Source organism: Cnephaeus nilssonii (assembly GCF_951640355.1).
Source record: "Cnephaeus nilssonii genome assembly, chromosome: 16".
Classification (NCBI taxonomy): domain Eukaryota; kingdom Metazoa; phylum Chordata; class Mammalia; order Chiroptera; family Vespertilionidae; genus Cnephaeus; species Cnephaeus nilssonii.
The window spans coordinates 29,846,924-29,862,380 of record NC_137087.1 but is presented as its reverse complement, the minus strand read 5'-3'; the positions used below and the strand labels follow the sequence as shown (position 1 = coordinate 29,862,380).

Below are 15,457 nucleotides of genomic sequence, written 5' to 3'. Positions count from 1 at the left end.
GACCAACATCATTAGCCATTAAGGAAATGCAAATTAAAATATACCACAATGAGGTAACAACATTTCACACTCACTTGGATGGCCCTTAAGAAAGAAAACTAAGAAGTGCTGGTGAAGATGTAGAGAAATTAGAACCCTCATACATTGCTATGGAAATGTAAAATGGTGCAGCCACTTTGGTAAACACTTTGACAGTTCCTCAAAAAGCTAAATGTAGAATTATCATATGACCCAGCAATTCCAGTCTTAGATATATATTAAAAAAAATTGGAAACAGGTACTCAAACAAATATTTGTACATGAATGTTCATAGAAGCTCTACTTACAAAGGCCAAAACGTAGAAACAACCCAAAGGTACATCAATGGATAAATGGATAAACAAAATGTGGTAAGAGTAACGGAATATTACTCAGCCATAAAAAGGAACAAAGTACTAATGCACACTATAGTATAGGTGCACCTTAAAAATATGAGACCAAAAAGAAACTAGACACAAAAGGTCATATATCGTATAAGCAGATTGGTGGTTGCCAGGGATTGGGAGGAGGAAGGAACAAAGCATCATGCCTTCAGTTTCAGGGTTTTCTTTGGGTGATGAAAATGTTTTGTAAATAGACAGAGGTGGTGTTCCTAGTCATATGATTACTTAGATGTTAAGTCTGTCCCTTACCACCTTGCTTTGGAGATTTACAGTGCACATCAGCACTAGGCTAAGAAATTCTATAGTGAAAACATTTAAACCCAGCATTTCTGAGAAATACAACAGTCTCTCAGGCGGTTTTCAAAATGTAGGTCGCAACCCATTAATAAAAATCAATTTAGTGGATCAGAATAGAAAATATTAGGTTGCATCAGTAAAGATAAGCATTATATTTCATTAAGCTTTTGTTTCAGTCACACACACATTATACAAGACATGCTATCAAATGTATTTATTACTGAGTCACCACCAGAGAACTGAAAAGCACTATGATTACAACAAACAAATCTTACCTCACTTACCATATTATAGAATTCTAACTCTCTTGGGCCCCTTGGAGGTGGCTGTAGCTGTTTCAAAACTGTGCCATCTGGATGTTGCAAGATACCTATAAAACAAAAATCAGATACTATATTTTTCAATGCTTTAGTAATAATGTATCTTGCATCCTAGAATATAGATTTGTTCCTGAAGTTACAGATGAACAACTTTCATAAATTTAAGCATTTCCTTCTACTTATTTCAGAAATTTTAACATTCAACCAACATATTTCAGTGCTTGTTATATGCAAAGCACCAGAACACAAATTCTAAATAGCTTGGTTTTATTGTCTCCACAACTATTCCCTTATAGCTTCTTCAGACTTTCCAAGAGATGTTAATTTAGCCGAAACCGGTTTGGCTCAGTGGATAGAGCGTCGGCCTGCAGACTCAAGGGTCCCAGGTTCGATTCCGGTCAAGGGCATGTACCTTGGTTGCGGGCGCGTCCCCAGTGGGGGGTGTGCAGGAGGCAGCTGATCGATGTGTCTCTCTCATCGATGTTTCTAACTCTCTATCCCTCTCTCTGACTCTCTGTAAAAAGTCAATAAAATATATTTAAAAAAAAAAAAAAAAAAAAAGAGATGTTAATTTATAGTTAAACTAGAGGCCCAGCACACGAAATCGTGCAGGGAGGGTCCCTAAGCCTAGCCTCCTGCAATCAGGGCCATCTTCTGCCTGTTCGCCAGTCCCCAGGCCGAACGCCGCCTCCGCCGCCAGGCTCTCAGGCTGTTGGGATCACCAGCTCATCCCCGGATGCTCAGGGGCTCAGGCCTACAGGAAAGCGGGTGCAGGCGACTTCACTTCCATGCACGTGCGCCGGGCTGGCCACTGATGGAACGCACTGCCCACTTGGGGTCACTCATGTGGGCACCACCGCCGCTGGGGCTTGAGGTGCTGACGGAAGCTGCGGGGCACACCCGCGACCTACCTGCCCCAGCATGAGTAGCCCCGAGCGGGCAGCGCATTCCATCAGCGGCCAGCCCGGTGCACATGCATGGAGGTGAAGTCGCCAGCGCCTGCTTTCCTGCAGGCCTGAGCCCCTGAGCAGCCAGGGATGAGCTAGTGATTCCAATGGCCTGACAGCCAGCCTGGTCCTCCCGCCACCCACCTCGATTCCCCCATTCACCATCACTGATCCATCGGAGCCTGTGGGCTGGGGTCAAGGACCAAGAGGTCAGCCGTTCAGCCCACTCACCAGTCCCCAGTCCCGCCCCGCCGCTACTTGCGGGCTGGGGGGTGAGGGGGGGACCGAGAGGTGGTCAATGGCACCTCATGACGACTAGTTGAGCGGTCGTTCTAGTCATGATGCTTATAGCCTCTGGCCTTTTATTATATAGACTAGAGGCCCGGTGCATGAAATTTGTGCACGGGGGGGTGGGTGGGAGGGGTATCCCTCAGCCCAGCCTGCACCCTCTCCAATCTGGGATCCCTCTCACAATCCAGTACTGCTGGCTCCCAACCGCTCATCTGCCTGCCTGCCTGATTGCCCCTAACTACTCCCCTGCCAGCCTGATCAATGCCTAACTGCTCCCCTGCCGGCCCAATTGCCCCTAACTACCCTCCCCTGCCAGCCTGGTCACCCCTAACTGCCCTCCCCTGCTGGCCTGGTTGCCCCTAACTGTCCTCCCTTGCCAGCCTGGTCACCCCTAACTGCCCTCCCCTGCTGGCCTGGTCACCCCCAACTGCCCTCCCCTGCTGGCCTGATCGCCCCTAACTGCCCTCCCCTGCAGGCCTGGTCGGCCTCAACTGCCCTCCCCTGCAGGCCTGGTCCCTCCCCAACTGCACTCCCCTGCAGGCCTTGTCCCTCCCAACTGCCCTTCCCTGCAGGCCTGGTCCCCCCCAGCTGCCCTCACCTGCAGGCCTGATCCTCCCCCAACTGCCCTCCCCTGCAGGCCTAGTCCCCTCCCCAACTGTCCTCCCCTGCCGGCCTGGTCACCCCAAACTGCTCTCCCCTGTTGGCCTGGTGCCCCCCAACTGCCTTCCCCTGCAGACCTGGTCCCCCCCAAATGTCCTCCCCTGCAGGCCTGGTCACCCCTAACTGCCCTCCCCTGCAGGCCTGATTGCCCCCAAATTCCCTCCCCTGCCGGCCATCTTGTGGCGGCCATTTTGTGTCCACATGGGGGTGGCCATCTTTGACCACATAGGGGTGGCCATCTTGTGTTGGAGTGATGGTCAATTTGCATATTACCTCTTTATTAGATAGGGCAAGAAACAAGTTAAAAGCAGTAGCAAAAATCGATCTCATTTTTACAGAGAAAAAAATGTTAGCGGTGGACCAATATGAATCTTCTACTTTGTAATTTCTTATAATTTTCTCTCATCTAAGAAAGCAAAGTTTTTTTTCCTGATTCAGATGTACTGTGTACAGTTGCAAAGATAGAATGAGGGCATCTAGCCAACGGGAAAATGGGGGCACCAAGTCAGAAGCAGGAAGGGGCACCTTTTTATAATCAGCCCACTCAAAGAAGGAGTCTTTTTCTAAAGTCATGTCCTAGCACTGGCCCTGTCCCTATACCAGTGGTCGGCAAACTGTGGCTCGCGAGCCACATGCAGCTCGCAGCCGCGGTTTGCCGCTCTGTTGACTAACGAGTTTGCCGACCACTGCCCTATACCATGAAGACTCATTCCCAAAAGTATGTTAAAATCTTAAATTTTCATATATTGAGTTTTTCACAAAGTCATGTTCCTTAGAACACAATAACAAGTCCAAATAAATCTATTTACAACTTTGATAAAATATGCCACTTAATTTCCATTGCTGTTGCCAAGTGTCAGGAATTTTTAATCATAATAAAAATGCAAAAATTAATCAACAGAAGCAGAGAGTCTCAATTTAAGATTGCAGTAATTAAGTTGTTTTAATACCTAGCTATAGAATAGGTAAATATAAACCCATGTGGATAAGATTGGTTGGTAAGCAGTCAAAGGACCTGGAGACTTTAAGAAATAGTCTAATACAGTGGTCGGCAAACTCATTAGTCAACAGAGCCAAATATCAACAGTACAACGATTGAAATTTCTTTTGAGAGCCAAATTTTTTAAACTTAAACTATATAGGTAGGTACATTGTTATTAACCTAATTAGGGTACTCCTTCAATCGCACTGTAGGTGTGCGCCCGCACATGGTATTTTGTGGAAGAGCCACACTCAAGGGGCCAAAGAGCCACATGTGGCTCGCGAGCTGCGGTTTGCCGACCACTGGTCTAATATAACTAAAAATTAGTGAAGAGAAATTCTAATTCTGAAGGTTGGGATATGTAGAACAAGAAAGCCCTTCACTCCCATGGTAGGAGACATTTTCTATGGACCAATGAAGAGTGAAAGATAAAAAGAAACCTTGATGAACTCAATTCCAGACGATGGCGAACATGGAGCATTCATAAATGAGGAGAGAACCATGGCAGCTTCTCTTCCTTGGGACAGGCACCTGGTCTACATACAGGTGTACCTGCCATTAAACACATTTTGACAGACAAGCAAAAGTCAGCTTGACTATAGACAACAATATGTGATAGCAGGATGGATTAGAGACAATAGTTCTAACAGATTGCTTGGTCCAGCAATTCTCCCACACTACTCACTCTGCAACACACCCCATCTAATTTTTCAGAAAAAGTAGCCATGTAAGAGAATATGGTAATCCCAGGCATTCTCCCTGTGAATGAATTCCAGAATCCAAGAATAAACCAGTAATATTTTAAACTGCAGACAAATCCCTCCCAGCTGAAAAAGTATCAAGATTTAAAAAGTGGGGGGGAGGGGAGTGACTGAGCCAATAACAGAATACTAAATCTAAGACTGTAGCCCAGCATCAGCTTAACTAAATTCTAGAAAGAATATGACTTATCAGCCTCTTATTTTAATAGAGGAAAGGACTTATACTCTATGTGGGGGGAAAAAATCCCCTGCTGTTCTTTAATAAAATGTGAAAAAAATCCAATAAAAAATTATTAGATAAACAAAATCAATAAAACGTGATGCATAATCAAGAGAAAACAAAGTCAACTGACAAACACAGAAGTTGACAAACAGATGACCAAGTAATTTTAATCAGCAAACAAGGATTTTAAAACATGTAAAAAAGTTATAGAAAAAAATGACTATAAATGCTGAATAGATGAGGTATTTCATCTATTGGGAAACACTAATTGTGTTCAGAAGAGAAACAGAAATTGTAAAAAAGATCTAAAGCAGAGTTAAACAGGAATACTGAAAAAAAAAAAATCCTTTGGCAAATCAGCCTCTCTAAACATAAGATTACTAGAGGCCCTGTAGGGAGCGGGCCTAAGCCCTCAGTTGCACATCCTTAGCACTGCTGCAGAGGCGGGAGAGGCTCCCGCCACCGCAGCTGCACTCGCCAGCTGTGAGCCTGGTTCAGGGCTTCTGGCTGAGCAGCACACTGACCACCAGGGGGCAGCTCCTACATTGAGCGTCTGCCTGCTGGTGGTCAGTGTGTGTCATAGCGACTGGTTGTTCCGCTGTTTGGTCAATTTGCATATTAGCCTTTTATTATATAGGAGGATAACAGAGGAATTTCAAGCCCATGGAGCACTGAAAGTATATTAGTTTGCTCGGGCTTCCGTAACAAAATACCACGGACATATGGTTTAAACAGCAAATATTTATTTTCTCACAGTTCTAGAGGCTAAAAGTTCCAGATCAAGGTGCCAACCAATCTGGCTCCTGGTAAGAGCTGTCTTCCTGGGTTGTAGCCTTCTCACATTGTTCTCACATTGTAAGGGAGAAGGGAATGAGGGAGAGGAGCAGTAGGAGCGGGGCGGGGAAGAGAGTGAGAGTGTGAGAGAGAAAACACTCTCTCATGTCTCTTTTTATAAGAACAGGAATCCCACTGGATCATGCCCCCACCCTTGTGACCTCATTAATCTTAATTACCTCCATTAAAACCCTATCTCAAAATACAATCATATTGGGGGTTGTTGTTTTTTAACATATGAATTTTAGGGGACACAACATTCAGTCCATAACAGAAGGTAACCATAACAACTACAAAATTCAAATTTGTTTCTGCTGACTAAACTGATTCAATCACCAACATTAATAGCCTAGCAGAACAGATTTATTAATTTCAGGCAAAAATACTGTTTGCATAAGTTGTTTAAATCCTACACATAATGTCTAGAATTTAATAAAAAATTACAAGACATATGAAAAAGCAAGGGTAAAAAATCAGTCAAAAGATAATGCAATGAATAGAACAGTTTGAAGTGACACTGATGTTGTAATTATCAAAGAAACTTAAAATAACCATAACTAATATGTTAAAGGTTATAACAGAAAAGGTAGACAAATGCATGAAAAGATGAGGAATTTCAGTAGAGAGAAATTTTGAGTAAATGGAATATCAGTAATAAAAAATGTGGTAACAGAGACAAAAATGCTTTCTATGGGTTCATCAGTAGACACAAAGTAGCAGAGGAAGGAATCAGTGAATTTAATGACAGGTTAACAGAAATTACTCAAATTGAAACACAAAAAGGAAAAAAAAAAGAAAGTGGAAAACAATCAGAAGAAAGTACCCACGAAATCTGTGGAATATCAGTCTGAGAAAACTACCATTAGAATCCCGCCCCTTCTCCCCTAAAACATGAACAACAGTATCAGACAACTTGGCCACACTGACAAATGCTACATACTACAGATTATAGTTTTGCCTGTACAAATGGAACATCTACCAAGACTGACCACGTACGTACTGGACGATAAAATAAAAAATAATTGAAATCACATAGTTTATTCTCTGACCATAATGGAAATAACATATTTGGGAAAATACCAAATAGAATAAAGGTAAACACACTTCTATTTAATCCATGGATCAAAATTCAGAAGGAATAAATATTAGAAAATACTTTTTGCTAAATGTAACGAAAACTAAACATATCAAAATATGTGGAATGCAGCTAAAAAATACTGCTTAGTGCTTAGTGGAAAATGTGTCATTTTAAATGCTTGTATTAGAAAAGTAAAAAGAATGTTCCAGCCTGGCTGGCATGACTCAGTGGTTAAGCCTTGACCCATCCAGGCGGTCGTGGTTCGATTCCCGGTTGGGGCACATGTCTGGGTTTCAGGCTCGGCATACAGTAAACATTCTCTCTCATCACTGATGTTTCTACCTCTCTCCCTCTCTCTGAAATCAATAAAAATATATTTTTTTACCAAAAAAAAAAATGTTTTTAATAGTTCCAACCTAAGATGTTAGAAAAAGAACATAGTAACCCCAAATAACTGGAAAGACAGGAGCAAAAATAAATAAGGATGGACAATGGAGAAATGTCAACAAAACTAAAAGGTTCTCTGATAAACCTCTAGCTAGACAGAGCATGAAAAGAAAAAGCAAACATAAATTACCATTATCAGGAATAAATAAAAGATGATAACAGCACAAATCTTACAAACATTAAAAGCATAAGAGAATTATGAACTTTACACCAATAAATCCAACAACTTAGGCGAAATGAATACATTCCTTTAGACACTAATTATTAAAATTGACACAAGAAGAAATGGAAAATCTGAGTTAAACCATGTCTAGAAAAATACTGAATTCACAATTTTAAATATCCGGAGGCAATCATAGGCTAAAATACTTCACTAGTAAATTCTATCAAACATTTAGAAAAATAATAGTAATACCAATCTTACCAAATTTGTTCAGAAAAGAGAAAAGTAGTAATACTTCATATTTTGTGAAGCCGACAAATGCTTGATTTTTTAAAACCTCAACAAAGGCTTAAAAAAAATTATAGACCATTATCTCAAATGAACACAGTCACAGAAATCTTTAATAAAACATTTGTAAACCTAATCCAGCAATACATACAGGATAATTTATCATGACCATGTAGACTTTATTCCAGGAATGCAAGGTTCATTTAAATATTTCAAAATTAGTAAATATGTTGATGTTTTGAGGCGACAGGGCTCTCAATGAGAAAAAAAAAGGAGATACAAATATAGAATCAAGAAGCAAAGAAGAACCCTGCAGTATTAGCTTTAAATTATAGGTAAGTATAAACTGAAATTTTTAAGAATACAAAATTATGTACTTCTTAGTCCACTCTGCTGAGAAGACAAACAGCAACTGCACGCAAGGAGCAATGGTATACCATTGCTCGATCTTAGTTTTAAATACCATTTACCCCTAAAGGAACCAGATTTCTTGAAGAAAAAAAATGGCTCATTCCAGGGCTGGGACAGGGAAAGAACAAGATGAACATCAAACATCTTATTAGGGCAGAAAGTGAGAAAATGCTTTCAAAGAAAAAAAAAGGGAAATGTTTAAAAGACACAGGAGCCAGCTTGAAAAAGCTCGCACTGCCCAAATCTGGGACAACATGAGCATCAAAATGAGCAACAACAATAATGCCTAAGATCCATCCATGGAAGTTTGAAAAGACTATTAGTAAAACCTAAGAATGAATGAGGAAGGAAGGAAGGAAGGAAGGAAGGAAGGAAGGAAGGGAGGGAGGGAGGGAGGGAGGGAGGGAGGGAGGGAGGGAGGGGAAAAAAGAAAGAGGAGAGAAGGGAAACTATTCCTTAAAGGAAAATATCAACTAACAAAAGAAAGAAAGAGAGAGAGAGAGAGAGAGAGAGAGAGAGAGAAAGAAAGAAAGAAAGAAAGAAAGAAAGAAAGAAAGAAAGAAAGAAAGAAAGAAAGAAAGAAAGAAAGAGAGAAAGAAAGAAAGAAAAACGAGAGAGGAGCGAGAGAAGGGAAACTATTCCTTAAAGGAAAATACCAACTAACAAATGTAACAGGAATGACTGAACATTACCATTTTGCAACTATCATAGCAATAAGTAAGTTGGTCAGATATTGTCAATGGATGCTTTTAACACTGGGTGAAAACTTTGATTAGGAACAGGATATTTAACACTCAAAATATTCCTCTAAATTACTTCAATACAATAGGAAAAATGAAAACTTTACAGTGGAAAATATGGCAGACAACACTTAATCAGGAAATCAAAGTTACATCCAGTAATGCAACTGACATTCTGTGTTTTATGATATGATGGTCCAAGCATACAACATAACTAATATATATTTTATCAAAAATGCATTTATCTGAATCCAATCATGAGACAACAGCCTGACAAATTTAATTTAAAGGATATTCTAAAAACCCATATGCCTATCCTGTGGTTATGAAAAATAAAGAAAAGATGAAAAACTACTCCAAATGCCTATGGAGTCATAACAACTAAATGCAATGTGTAGTCCTGGATGGGGGAAAATTGCTATAAAGATATTATAGGATAATGGTAAAAGCCAAATGTTAAATATTCTGAACTTAATAATTTTATCATGATTAAGTAAGAAAACATTCTTTTCTTAAAAGAGATATACACTTAGTTATTTAGAGGGAAGGAATCATGATGCTTATAAGTTAGTCTTAAATGGTTCTGCAAAATCATTATAATATACCACAGAGAATGATATGTAGATTCAAAACAGATACAAAAGCAATATGTAGATTCAAAGCAGATACTAAATCAGTGATGGGCAACCTTTTGAGCTTGGTGTGGTAAAACTTCGCAAAAAAACTGAGCATAACTCGGGTAATGTGTCACTTTGAGGAAAAAACTAACTCCAAGACTAGTCGCAAATGTTTCATCCTCAGGAGCAGCAAATGTTTCATCCTCGGCATGCGGCCGCGTGTCATCAGAAATGGCTACGCGTGTCAGTGCTGACACGCATGTCATAGGTTCGCCATCACTGTACTAAATCTTACCACGTTTCTTGTGAAAAATGAAAGGTTGATTTAAAATCTATAAAAAAATGCAAAGGGCCAGAAAAAGTCAAGATAACCTTGAAAACAAAGTGGAATGCTTTCTCTTCAGTACATCAAGATTTATTCTAAAGCAACTTGAATCAAGACAGTGAAGTATTATTGCTAGGATTAACAAATAAATCAGTGAAAATAAGTAAATAAGTCCAAAAGCAAAACCAGATAACTGACTGAAAAAAATGGGGTATATGCGCATAACCGAATACAACTGAGTTATGAGGAAGCTCTCCATGAACTGATATTACTGACTTCTAGGATATACTGTTAAGTTTAAAAAGCAAAATACAAAACAACATATATAGCACACTGCTTTTTTGTGTTGAAAAAAGAAATGAGAAGACCTATATAGATCTGCTTATTTCTGTAACAAGAAACAGAAATTAAAAATCAAAACACAATAAACTGGTTACCTACAAGGGATGATGCTAAGGAATGGGGTGGAGTGATAGGGAATGGTGTGACACTTCTGATATACCTTTCTGTAAAGTTTGACTTTTTTAATAGGCTTTCAAAAATATCTAGCTAAATAAACTAAGAACTAAGTTTAAACAGAAACAAATGAATACAACTGTACTTCAAAAGAATATGATCATAGAGAAGGGGGAGCTAAAAATAACCCCCCAAAAGCCCTAATCTAAATAACTTTTTAAGAGTTTCCAACCACATACCCTCAGTATAAGGGAAAGTATCAATATGAAATGCTGATTGTTAACATAGAGGGAATGGTAGAACCGGAAGAAAAATACTCATTTTTCCACTAGAAAAATTATTAGGCAAGAATCATCAATAGATGCTAGATCTAGGGGTGAAGTATGATAAGGATCCAGACATTTGTATGATCTTAAAATTAAAACATTTCCCCACAGATGCTTATTAGTTGAAAGGGGGAAAATATTAACTATGTACTGGAGAAGACAGACCAAACCTGGGCCAGATGATCAAAATTAATAATGGGCAGATGGACACTGTGAGCCTCCAGATGTGATAACTTAAAGAGGATACACTTGGCCCTGGCAGGTGTGGCTTAGTTGGTTGGACCTCGATCTGTGCACAGAAAGGTTGCTGGTTTGATTCCCCATAATGATACATGCCCTGGTTACAGGCACAGTCCCATGTAGGGGGCATTCAGGAGACAGCAGATGGATGTCTCGCTCTCATATCATGTTTCTCTCTTTCTCCCTCTCCCTTCCTCTCTCTAAATATCAATAAAAAATGTTTTAAAAATAAATAGGATACACTTGTATAATATTCCAACCAGAAATGCATTACCTGAATTTCATCATGAGAACCCATCAGAAATCCAAATTAAAGAATATCTCATAAAATAACTAGCCTATATTCTTAAAAAATGACATTGTTATAAAAGACAAAGAAAGGCTGGGGAACTGATATAAATTAGAGGAATCTAAGAGACTTGACAACTAAGTGTAATAAAAGATCCTGAACTAGATCCTGTGAAGAGAAAAACAAATACGATGAAAGACATTATTGGAACAGCTGAAAAATTGGAATATGGACTACAGATTAGATAAGAGCATTTTATCACTTGTTAAATTTCCCATCCTATATAATAAAAGCCTAATATGCAAATTGTCCCCTCGACCCAGGAGTTCGACCAGGGGTGGGGCTGCCTGGCCCCGTCCCCCCAGGGGGGAACAGCAGCAGGTGGCTGGGGGAAGGGAGGCCCTGGCCGGCAGCTGGCAGCCACTAGGGACTCTACCCAGGCACGAATTTCGTACACTGGGCCTCTAGTATCTTATAAATGTGCTGTAGTTACAGAAATATACACTTAAATAGTTTAGGGGAAAAAATGCATAGTCAAATATTCAGAAAAATGTTAAGTTCTCTGTATTATTCTTGCAACTTTTCTGTAAGTTTGAAATTATTTTAAGTCAATTAGTTTCAGAGGATATCTAATAAAATAGACCAGTAAACCAAAAAAGTTGTGAGTTTTCCCCCCAAAACAGTATCACTTTAAATCCCTTTTCCCTATAGACTACCTTATTCTATATTCTAAAGTGGATCAGGGCACAAACATGAGATTTCAACTATTTGTTTAAATCTTTAAGGACTTTTGAAAGAAATTAATGGTACATGTTAAATATTAAAACAAAAAGGACTTTATGCTAACTTTGGTGAAGTTTGGGAATTTAAATTGCTAACTATTACACGTTTGTGAAACTTTCCTACAGAAAGAGTTTCACAATGTACAAGGTATACAAGAATATTTAATACATAATATAATAACAAAAATGATAAAGATATAAACATCCAACACTAGAGGAATAAATTGTGATACATCTACACTATAGAATACAACACAATTTTTTTAAAAGAATAAAGTATATCCTAGGTACAAAAATATGGATATACTACATGATAAAATACAGACTGGAAACAAAAAGTTGCTTACATATGTTTATAAGAAAAGTCTGAATTGTGTTATGTGTTTATGCATGTGCCCAGAAACAAAGGCTTGTAAGGACACACCAGAAATAGTTACCAGCTATTGCACTTGAGAGAGGAGGGGGAAGGTTACTACATACTGTTTTACTCCTTGAAATTTTTTCCCTAAAAGATCATGTACTACTTTTACAATTAAAAAAAAAAGAGAAAAGAACTATTGTTCTTAGAAAAATTCAATGTACTTTGATGAAATAGGATTTGAGTGAAGAACATAAAATATAACTGATATCAGAACGATAAAATACTGTCACTTAACTATACCAAGTTCTATTTTTCTGTTCAAGTACTGTTATGCTATTGGTTCCATGATCTTAATTTTTAATTTAACAAAGGCAATGTCGATTTAAGAAACATCCAAACCGGTAGAGAATTTTTCTAAGTGTTCATTCAAGCCAAAACTGATGACAATTGCTGGGAAGTAAGATTTCAAATACTCTGCAGAATGGCCAATTTGCAGTTTCTTTTATGCATTTGAAATTAAGGAAGATTACATAAAGGTGGAAGAAAGCAAGGAGAGAATTACAGGATAGTTAACAAGACTACGTACTCTCTAGAGCAGGGGTCCTCAAACTTTTTAAACAGGGGGCCAGTTCACTGTCCCTCAGACCATTGGAGGGCCAGACTATAGTTTAAAAAAAAACTATGAACAAATTCCTATACACACTGCACATTTCTTATTTTGAAGTAAAAAAACGAAACGGCAAAAACACCCGCATGTGGCCTGCGGGCCGTAGTTTGAGGACGCCTGCTCTAGAGGGTGGTTATTTAAAAAATGTGTGTTAATCTTAGATGCAAAAAAAACCAAAACAACAAAAAACAAAATGACAGGGCTTGCTTAAGGCAAAGATAAATCTTCTACTAAAGTTATACACCTACTATGACCTGCCCAGTTAGGAATTTATGATCAGATCACACTGTTAGGTTACTTTCCTGAACAGCTTTTTCATTCACACCAACAACTCCTTTTTGAAAATCACTAAGATACCAATCCTAAATCGAAAAACTCTGGTTACTTACTAATAGTAACAAAAATTTTAAACAAATATTCACACAATGTTTTTAAGAAAGTTTATTCTGAGAATTTCAGTTGACAGCCAAATCAAACTATGATCTACATGATATACTTGACAACTATATGTGGTTTGTTATAGTAGAGAGACATACATTCTTGTACTCTGAATTACTGACCATCTTGTTATGCATTTTAGGAATAGGGAAGATTATCATCAGTGTCCTTTCACTAACAATATAAGCAAGATTGTGTAAATAAATGAGAATTAAGTTCATCAAATATTTATTAAATAGCATAGTATGTTTCAGTCCCTTAGTCTTACAAAAAAGTCTTACCAAATTGGGGGGGGGGGGGGGAGTTTAAGTTGAATGGACTCCTTCCTCCAGAATCTAAATTACTTTCTTAATTAGGTAATTTGGGTGACAAATTCTTCAGCCACTGTTCCCAAAGTAGTTTTAAGTCACATTCAAGGTACATTTGTAATGAGTCAGAGATAACTCTCTGAATAGGCTCACTATTACATACATGCTTTGATAAGCAGTGGTTACAGTCTTAAGTGACAATCATCGAAGATTGTGCTTATGTTGGGGTTTTTTCTTTATCTCTTCTCCTTTACACAGAAGTCGATCTCTAGGTACCCTTAGGAAACAACGATTTATTCAGGCCTCTAGAATAGTGTATTAGGAATATTATCATTACAATTCATCAATATAAATCAATAGGTATACATCTATTAACAATACTTTACTCCTTAAGTACTCTCAAATTCTCATTACCTTAAGTGACACACGAGACTATATGCTAAGCATCTTGAGAACGTTGTTTCCTTACATCTATACCACGCGCCCTGAGAATGATACTTCCTTCCTTATCTGGTGTCCTAAAGGAACGGGCAATTGTCACTCTCACACTCCCCTTCCGGAGTTTAACTGAGCCCAATGTACTAGGCTGTGAGGATACACAGATTTGGTCTCCAACCTCAAGGAACTCGCAATTTAGTGGGGAGAAAGGCACACAAACTACATGACACTATCATTAATGCCAACTTTCAACAAAAGAAAAGTAGGTAAAGATAAAAGTAGTGGGAAGTGTCACTCAGCAAGAAATAACCTCCATTCAAAAGAGTACCCATCCATCTTCAACAATCTTGATCTTCAAGCACAATACACGGTGGGAAAAACCGTCCTGAAGCAGGACCCTTGATTTCTGCCTTCTAACGCATAGCAGCTGTGTAACTTGAGGCTTGTCCCTTAACCAGACTTAACCAGCCTCAGTTATCTTGACTAAAAATGTCAGTATTACCTACCCGGCCTGAACCCAAATCATCTTCCCAGCATGAACCAAATGGTCTCTAGTGGCTTCCAGGTCTAAGATCTGCTTTACTCGCACACTCATCCATCAGACGCCCCCATTAACTGTGGCCCAGGAAACCAGTGTGAGTTAGCCAGGTGAATTCTAGTTCCTAAACTGAACTTTAAATCATCAATAGGAAAAACGGAGAGAGGCCCTGTATTGGGCTTTAACCGTTGAGAGCGGGGGGTGGGGGGAGATATTCCGCATGCCATGATACAGCCTTATAAAAAGATGATCAAGAATAACTAAAGGTCTGACCTGTGGGCCATTCATTCCAGCACAACAGCAGGCTGTTGTTTCCTACCAAGAATCCGCGTTTCTGCCCCTGGAACCAAGCCTCCGGGAGAAATCCACCAGATATCAGAAAAACCTCCCCAGGGGCAGGGAGGGATCCAGGATAAGACAAGCGCGCTCTCTCTCTCTCTCTCTCTCTCTCTCTCTCTCTCTCTCTCTCTCTCTCTCTCTCTCTCTCTCACACACACACACACACACACACACACACACACACACACACCTATGTTTTCCCCTACCCTCCAGCTATGCACTGAAAAAGCACTAGATTAGCATCATCTGCATTTCATTCCTTCCCTTTTGCAATCGCTACCCGCTTAGAATAAACAGACCTCGTGCTCCGGGGAGAATTGACTTCCCCATCCAGTCCAATTAAAGTTCCTTATTTTCGCTAACAGCGCCGCCGCCAATCAACACCCACCCTCCCTGGGGAGGAGGCCGGGCCCTCGTGTCTCTCCCCGCCCCCCCCCGCCCCGCCACCTCCAGCTGCAAGCCCGGCGCC

At 39.6% G+C, this 15,457-nt stretch overlaps 1 protein-coding gene across 2 annotated transcripts in view; it reads right to left on the bottom strand.

The window, feature by feature from the left end:
• IPMK (inositol polyphosphate multikinase) overlaps nt 1-15,457 on the bottom strand; it is a 37,200-nt gene that overhangs the window by 21,053 nt on the left and 690 nt on the right. The window contains exon 2 of one of the 2 annotated variants that reach the window (XM_079793639.1): nt 995-1,089. In XM_079793639.1, coding sequence (XP_079649765.1) covers nt 995-1,089 — 95 coding nt within the window. The remainder of the gene's footprint in view (nt 1-994; nt 1,090-15,457) is intronic. The other variant, XM_079793640.1, reaches the window with a different exon arrangement.